Below are 9,036 nucleotides of genomic sequence, written 5' to 3'. Positions count from 1 at the left end.
GTCAGTGGCTGGCTAGTTGTCTGGCAATCTGACTTGGGCAAGTTTCAGAAACCATTGATTTTTGGCAGTTTTTGTGTTCCTCCCTCTCTAGCTCATTTATTATGCATCTGTTGATATGATTATGTTCTTTTGCATGATTGGCGTTTTAGAGAATTTTATCCCAATTAAACCAGTCAAATGGCTGTGATCAGACTGGCAGCTTACTGACGCTTTTACTGTCTAATTCTCTATGGGTTCCGGGAGGGCTCGCACTAACGTGCTTTCGTCATCATACGTAAACTTCACTTGTGCAGCGATTGGTGGAAACAAATATAGCCTACCTCTATTAATAATCTTTAAGCTGAAGTGACATTAAATAGGCGAGGCACTGCTAGTATATCAGATATCTTGGGCACAGAGATAGCGGATTTCAGGTGTTGCGTGATATCTCTGCGCCCAATAGAAGTGCTTCACCCCAATAAAGTCCCAAGTCAAATCGGCTAGTCTTAATCTGCATTGCTATTTGTACTCGTTGTGAATACGCAAACCACAAGAAGTAATTCGTTTTTTCTTTTTTACATTTTTATCACTTTTACTAACGACATGCTATCCGGCAACAAAGGATTCCATTCATTATGCTAAGCTAGCGGCGGTGCTGCCAGACTAAGGACTTGTTTACACTGTCAGTGAAAGGTGACCCAATTCCGATTGTTTGCTCATATGTGACACAGATGGGATGTGTCCTATGACAGTGTAAACAGAAAAAAATTAAATAAAAATTAATCAATTTTGATTTCATGGTGACTTTAAAGTAAGATCACAACACAATGGATGACATATTTAGTTTATTACAAATGAAAAAAAAACCTGCTGTTTCAGTTGAACAGTAAACATGATCCATGCATATGTGTTTAATAAATCCCATATGTGTGTTGTGCTCCATCTCTGTAGCGGTCCAGGTATCTGAGAGGCTGTCCGTGAGGGTATTTCTTCTGAGGTGGGTGATACACCGGAGGTCTGTTGTACTCAAACACCGGCTCTCTCATATCTGTGGAAATAGATCAAGCACAACATGAGGATAATCTGTTGTAAAAAGCCAACACTCATGACCCTGTTCTCACAATAGATTTAGGACCGGATGTTATCACTGGATCACAAACCACACGCGTTGCCAAGATTCGCTGGAGAAAAATGCAACCTGGGGCTAGTTGCATAAACTTAGCTACTATGTAAAAGTCCCCCTGTGGTGAAAATCAAGTTTCAAGTTTCAAGTTTGGTCTATTTATATAGCACCATTAAACACCAGCAGCTGACTCATGTGCTTCAACATCAGGTCAAATAATATGCAGCAAAAGTTTAAGCACATTTTGCTTCAATCTAAGCAAAAGCAGTAAAAAAAAATAAAAAAATAATAATGATAATATCACAAATAAAATCAGAGACTATTTTCAAACTAAGAAAATCGTAGTTAGATTTTTTTTGCAGCAGCAGTAAGATCTAACATCACCAATATTACACTATCACCCTGGTCAGTTACCATATAGATATCATTTAAAACCTTTAATAAAGCAGACTCAGTACTGTTAAATGTTCTGTGGAAAAAAATCTAGTTTTTAATGTTGTTTATGCGTCTATGTGATGTTTTTAATATGCTTTAAGGCAAACCATGTGTAAATTCATAAGTCAACATCATAACTGAGTATTTTCTCCTTAAAACTGCAGTGAACCAATGACTGTCTAAAACACGGTTTGAAATCGCTGGTGTTTCTGACGTCACAAACTACCTTGTAACCAATCAGATCAATGTGTGATCGTCAACGAGTGGATCTCTGAGCTGAGTGAGTGAGTGGAGGCGGGGCTCATTTGCATATTCATAGAACCGCATATACTAAATGAGGCAAGGGTGTCGAGTTACATTCAAGATATTTTAAGGCATGAAGAATTTTTTTTTTCAAGGAAACCAAAAAAACACTTAAATGTGTCATTTTGACAATCAAAGATGAGTTTTAAGGGATACAATTAAGATTGTGTCTTAAGAACTATTTTGACCAACTAACAGTAAAACTGAAAGTTTCTGAATAAAATTAGACTGGTTCTAACTTTTTAAAGTCAGTTACATAAAAAGGCAGATCAGTCTCGAAGAAGTGTAACTTTTAAGTGTAACTCTCGCCAAATTGCAACTTAGGCTATTTTTGTTAATCTACCCGAGTCAAACTTTCGTGTAAAAGCATAATTAGAATGGAAACGCCACTTTTAAGATTGATCGTATTTTCGTTTTCGGTCAAAATGCCTTTTGAATGGGAGTGCTTATGGGGCACTACAGTGTTAGCATCAACATCACTATATTTATTTAAAACACTAAAGGAGGCTCACTTTATCAGTTAGTGTTTCCGGTGGCTGGAATATTGTCAGTCAAAAGTAGTCGATCTCCGAACTGAGCTTTCCATCTTTACTCTCCTCATGTTACGTTGCATTCGGAGATCGACTACTTTTGACTGACAATATTCCAGCCACCGGAAACACTAACTGATAAAGTGAGTCGTACAAAACCTTTCTTTTTAGTAAACTCTGTGTACACAAGCAATGTAGTCAATGCTGGAGTTCATGTGTAGAGCCCCTGGTGATACTTCCAGCACAGTACTTCATTTACAGTCTAATTATGCTTTTACAGGAATGTTTGACATGGGTAGATTATAGGGGATAGGTTGCAATTTGGCAAAGTTTCTAATGGTTTTAATTTGGCAAAGTTTCTAACGGTTGCATCCAAAACAGATTAAAGATGCTGACTAAAATGACTCCAGATGTCAAAGTAGACTTGGTAAACCAATTGCTATCGGTTTGTGGGTTTTAATGTAGTCTTTAAAGCACGCAGCTCTGCCTCTGACACCACAGTGCTCATTCAAACAGACAGGACAGAGATTGCTGTGGCATTGACAGACAATAAAAACAAACAAACATGATCACACATTAAATAAAGATACATCAGTCATTGGTTTTGTCTTACAACAGTGAGACATGGCAAAAATAGTAGACTAACTAGATTTTCCAGAAAATGGTATCTTCAATGCAACAAAAAAGGAAATTTACTCACTTAAGAACTCATGAAAGATCTGAGTTACAGACTGATCCCATTGGCACTGGAAAAATGCAAGACCAGCTGGCGTAATAAGATCCTGATGTTTCCTATAGAAGTCCAGCGTTCGGAAAGTCCGTTGCGTCAGACAGTAGCTATGAACGTGACAAAGAGATTAATATATATTTCTGCAAAAGCTGAACTTTTGGAAATCACCCTGCTTTTTAAATTTTTTTTAAAGCCTATGCAAGTTGAAGGGTCTTTCCTGTGGGGTTTCTAAGCAGTTCAAAAATAAATACAAAGAACATCTGTTTTATTTCAAAGGCTGCATTCATCATCGAGGAGGTCCCATTACAGAAAACTAGCCCTTACATAACAGACTTATTCCTTATGAGCCATAAATACTATAATTCATTCTCATTTTGAAATGTAATGATTGCTTTTCTGAAATGATGCATTTCGCAAGACAAATACAAACTCCATAGGACAGTGCTTTCGAAACAAGTTCATTTGAAATGCAACTACTAGTTTGTGGGAGGAAATTCGGGACGTATTGGGTGAATCTCAAGAAACCTTTCAAGAACATGTCCAGGTCAAATTTCACCCCCCCAAAAAAATCACAAGAAATTAATCAAATGTTACTTAAACTTACACATTTAAATTTTGTTAATGAACAAAAAAGTTACAAAGTCAATACCTCATCAATACTTCTACCTAAACTTGTTTTTGTCTTACCCTGATTCACTATGGTAAGCATTTATTCACGCAGAGCCAAAAAAAAAAACACACAACCCAAACAGGGCCGTACCCACCATTGAGGTTCGTGCATGAAATAAATAAAATAGAAAACGTAATATTTTGCAGTTTGTTTAGTAATTAAGGCAATTTCGTGATTTTAAACATCATAAAATAACCAGCCATTAGACTCCCGGATTTATGTGATTCACGTGGGTCATACTTTTAAGTAGTGGTCGACCGATATATCGCCAAGGCCAATATATAATATATATAAAAAGGAAGTAAACCGTTCTAATGAAGATGGAGAATGTGAGTGAGCGCTGTGTGATCAGGCGCTGCGGTTCTCAGCGCCGCCCGTCAAAATAAAAGTCCGGAGCGCCGTCAAAATAAAAGTCCCGCTTCCAACACATCGGCCGATCAGAAAAACGAATCGGCCGATGCCGATATTTTAAAAGTGCCAAATATCGGCCGATGTGTTGGAAGCGGGACTTTTATTTTGACGGCGCTCCGGACTTTTATTTTGACGGGCGGCGCTGAGAACCGCAGCGCCTGATCACACAGCGCTCACTCACATTCTCCATATTATATCTAATACTTTGTTAGACAGAACTGGTAAACAAAGAAAGTAAATGGTATGCGAAAAAGTAAAGTGTTGCTTTTATATTATTTGTTACAGAAAAGGCAAACAATTAGGCTAAAATACTTTCTCATTTACTGTCAACATTCAGCAAATGCGCATCTACATCATGTAAACAAATCTCTGAATGTCTTATAAACATTTCATTTCACAATCCTTGCAGATTTAATGGAATCCAGCTGTGATATCTTGTGAAGTGTGCATTTGTAGCCTGATAAACGTGTTAAAGTGATGGTCGGTCCGTGCGAAGTGAGTGAATGCAAACAGAAGATCAGCTTCAGCGAAAAACTTGAAATCCTTCATTTTAAAATATGCTGTGCTATATCCAGTTGCCCACTGTGTCATATTCATATCTGTGCTATATCCAGTTGCCCACTGTGTCATATTCATATCGTTTTCACTGTGTGCTGTATGTAACATTAGTATGGAAGCTTGTTTCCGCCACTGAATAATAAATAAATAATAGCGACTTTTTATCTCACAATTCTGACTTTTTTCTCACATTTGCGAGATATCAAGTCAGAATTGTGACTTTTTTTTCTAAGAATTGCGAGATATGAAGTCAGAATTGTGAGAAATAAATTCGCAATTCTGAGAAATAAAGTCGCAATTGCGAGATATAAAGTCGCAATTCTGAGAAATAAAGTCGCAATTGTGAGATATAAAGTCGCAATTCTGAGAAATAAAGTCGCAATTGCGAGATATAAAGTCGCAATTCTGAGAAATAAAGTCGCAATTGTGAGATATAAATTCGCAATTCTGAGAAATAAAGTCGCAATTGCGAGATATAAAGTCGCAATTCTGAGAAATAAAGTCGCAATTGCGAGATATAAAGTCGCAATTCTGAGAAATAAAGTCGCAATTGGGAGATATAAAGTCAGAATTGCACGATATAAAGTCGCAATTGCGTGTTATAAAGTCAGAATTGTGAGATATAAACTATTCTGTGGTAAAAAAAAAAAAAAAAAAGTCCATATTTTTTTCCCTTAGAATTGCACTTTATATCTTACAATTGTGAGTTTATATCTCACAATTCTGAGAAAAGATGTCAGAATTGCGAGATATAAAGTCAGAATTGCGTGATATAAAGTCGCAATTGCGAGAAAAAAAGTCAGAATTCTGACTTTTTATCTCACAATTGCGAGTTTATATCACGCAATTCTGACTTTATATCTCGCAATTCTGACTTTATATCTCGCAATTGTGAGATAAAAAGTCGCAATTATTATTATTTATTTATTATTCAGTGGCGGAAACAAGCTTCCATACATTAGCGTTACCTTGTCTTTATTTGAAAAAATATGATTACCAGTGCGCACATTATTACCAGATTACTGAGTGCAATGTTACAGTGTTTACTTCCTTTTTATTCACATATTCATAAACAATTACTTTATTTGTGAAAAATACTGTAATGATTGCAGATTCAAGAAGTTGCCATCTAAAGTATAAGCATGTTTATTTGAAAGATTTGTTTTCTAATTTATTTAAAATGTATAAAATATTGATTAAAATAAATATAAAGTATATAATAAAAATATCGGCTTTATATCTGCCATCCTGCTCTCTAAGATCAAAAAAACAATATCGGTCAACCACTACTTTTAAAGGGATAGTAATTTTTGGTATGTTTTAGCTTACCTCAAGGGCATCCAAGATGTAGGTGTCTTTTTTTCCGCAGTAGTTTCAATTTTGATATTTTTAGGTCAAACCGTTCTTGTCTGTCAGTCATATAATGCAGGTCTATGGTCACTGTCTCAAAGAGCATGCACAGAGTCCAAATTAAAACAATTCCCCATCGTCCAAATTAAACAATTCCCCATCGTAAGTACACATTGATGGCCTAAGACACGAAACGAGCGGTTTGTGTGAGAAAACGAACAGTATTTATATCGTTTTTACCTCTTATACACAGCCATGTCCGAATGATCTGATCTGACGTGTGCGCAGACTGGTGCAGATCAGATCACTTGGACGTGGCTGTGTATAAGAGGTAAAAACGATATAAATACTGTTCGTTTTCTCACACAAACCGCTCGTTTCGTGTCTTAGGCCATCAATGTGTACTTACGATGGGGAATTGTTTAATTTGGACGATGGGGAATTGTTTTAATTTGGACTCTGTGCATGCTCTTTGAGACAGTGACCATCGACCTGCATTATATGACTGACAGACAAGAACGGTTTGACCTAAAAATATCAAAATTGAAACTACTGCGGAAAAAAAGACACCAACATCTTGGATGCCCTTGAGGTAAGCTAAAACATACCAAAAATGTATTTCAAAGTGAACTATCCCTTTAAGGTTGGAAAATATGGGAATCCATAAAAAACATGCCTGAAAATCCATCCGCAGTCATGCAGAGCCGATGCACAACTAAAAGAACGTGTATTTTTGTTATGAAAACACTGTAATAAGCAAAATGCTTTAATGGTCAATTTTCTTAATGCAAAATCTAATTTTGTATTTTCTTTTAATAATAGGGTGAAAAATGACCCAGAATTGTTTTCATGAGACGTATAAATCAGTGTCTAGGCTCTGAGAGTAACACTACCCACCACGGCGAGGGCCGGAGATCAGCGCTGAAATCAACCGGACCGGCTTGTTTGAACAGGATGAAGGCGTATCTGTGAAACCCAGATCCTCTGGCAGGAAACGGGCTGATGTAATGACAGACCTCTTCTCCTGATGTCACAGCATTTCCCGGAATATTCCCACTATTAAGTTTAACAGATAAAAAAATGACATGACCACATCTGTTGTCTCTAAACACTTATGTCTTCAGTTCTGGGGTTTCCAACCGGGGCCTGATGAGACTGTGGTCAGACAATGCTGTCATGAATTTTGCCATTTAATACAGGCGTACTCACACTAGCCAATGAAGATACTCCTGCTCAGCATCCAGGAGGTGTTCATCTGCACAAACACACACACACAGCTTACATCACTGTATCTCCATCTAGTGGAGGAACTTGAGAACTTAAAACTGCATTTTACTAACCGCTAACTAAAGTGACATTTCTGCAGGTCAACTGACCAAAAAAGCATTTAACATCTCGAAAAAAAGAATAATGATGACAATTTATGACTAAAAAACCCCTCCAAATATCATTAAAAACTATATAATGACAATTCATATATAATAATATGAATCAATAATTTATTAGTTTATAATATATATATATATAATATATATATTATAGTATATTATAATATACTGTATATATTACAATATATATTAATTATTATATTCATTATATATATATTCTAGTTCAAAAGTTTGGGGCCAGTATGTTTTTGTTTGTTTTTTAAAGAAATATATGTTTATTCAGCAATGCTGTTTATTTTTATTTTTTTTTACTTTCTATTCATCAATGAGTCCTGAAAAAAAAAATCATGGTTTCATGTTTTTTTGGAGCAGCAAATCATCATATTAGAATGATTTCTGAAGGATCATGTGACACTGAAGACTGGAGTAATGATGCTGAACATTCAGCTTTGATCACAGGAATAAATTACAGTTTAAAATATATTCAAACAGAAAACTTTATAAATAAATGCTATAATATATATATATATATATATATATATATATACACAGTGCTATGCATAAGTTTAGACACCCATGCTAAAGTTGACTAAAAAGAGGAATAAATTGGAAATTGAAAAAAAAAATTGGAAATTGAACTTAATGCCTTAATTAAAAAAAATTTGAAAAATTCAACCTTTAAGGACACCAATTTTCTTTGTGAATGAATAATGTATCGTAAATAAATAAATGTTCTTCCTTAAAATACAGGGTGCATAAGTCTGGACACCCCTATGTTAAATTCCCACAGAGGCAGGCAGATTTTTATTTTTAAAGGCCAGTTACTTCATGGATCCAGGATACTATGCATCCTGATAAAGTTCCCTTGGCCTTTGGAATTAAAATAGCCCCACATCATCACATCTTCACCATACCTAGAGATTGGCATGGAGTACTTTCCATAAGATCATCTCTCAATGCAAATCAAACCAGCTATTAGGCTAACTGAAATAAAACCATGCCAATCTCTAGGTATGGTGAAGGCTATGTGATGATGTGGGGCTATTTTAATTCCAAAGGCCAAGGGAACTTTATCAGGATGCATAGTATCCTGGATCCATGAAGTAACTGGCCTTTAAAAATAAAAATCTGCCTGCCTCTGTGGGAATTTAACATAGGGGTGTCCAGACTTATGCACCCTGTATTTTAAGGAAGAACATTAATTTATTTACGATACATTATTCATTCACAAAGAAAATTGGTGTCCTTAAAGGTTGAATTTTTCCTATTTTTTTTAATTAAGGCATTAAGTTCAATCTCCAAAAGATGATTTTTTTTATTCCTCTTTTTAGTCAACTTTAGCATGAGTGTCTAAACTTATGCATAGCACTGTGTATATATATATATATGGATCTGCATATGCATATTTAAAAACTGCATTTAAAAATGTCTGACTGAAAATACAGAAAATGTACTACAGATATCATTAGATCAAAATATGAATTTGATGTGAATAATTGGATGTACCTGGGCTGGTCAACAACAGCGTCCAGAGTGAATTCTCTTCTGCTTCGAAGCGT

The 9,036-nt window shown here is 35.6% G+C and overlaps 1 protein-coding gene across 1 annotated transcript in view; it reads right to left on the bottom strand.

Moving 5' to 3' along the window:
- Positions 1 to 813: 813 nt before the first annotated feature.
- Positions 814 to 9,036, bottom strand: part of mrpl38 (mitochondrial ribosomal protein L38) — a 14,962-nt gene continuing 6,739 nt past the window's right edge. Inside the window, 5 exon segments of the mRNA XM_082151969.1 lie at positions 814 to 1,027; positions 3,071 to 3,207; positions 6,987 to 7,145; positions 7,299 to 7,344; positions 8,984 to 9,036. The exon segment at positions 8,984 to 9,036 is cut by the window's right edge and continues 20 nt beyond it. Of these exon segments, the coding sequence (XP_082008095.1) occupies positions 891 to 1,027; positions 3,071 to 3,207; positions 6,987 to 7,145; positions 7,299 to 7,344; positions 8,984 to 9,036 (532 nt within the window). The 3' untranslated portion in view covers positions 814 to 890.

Source organism: Leuciscus leuciscus (genome assembly GCF_965113295.1).
Source record: "Leuciscus leuciscus genome assembly, chromosome: 21".
NCBI classification, from domain to species: domain Eukaryota; kingdom Metazoa; phylum Chordata; class Actinopteri; order Cypriniformes; family Leuciscidae; genus Leuciscus; species Leuciscus leuciscus.
This window is presented reverse-complemented; position numbering and strand designations above follow the sequence as displayed.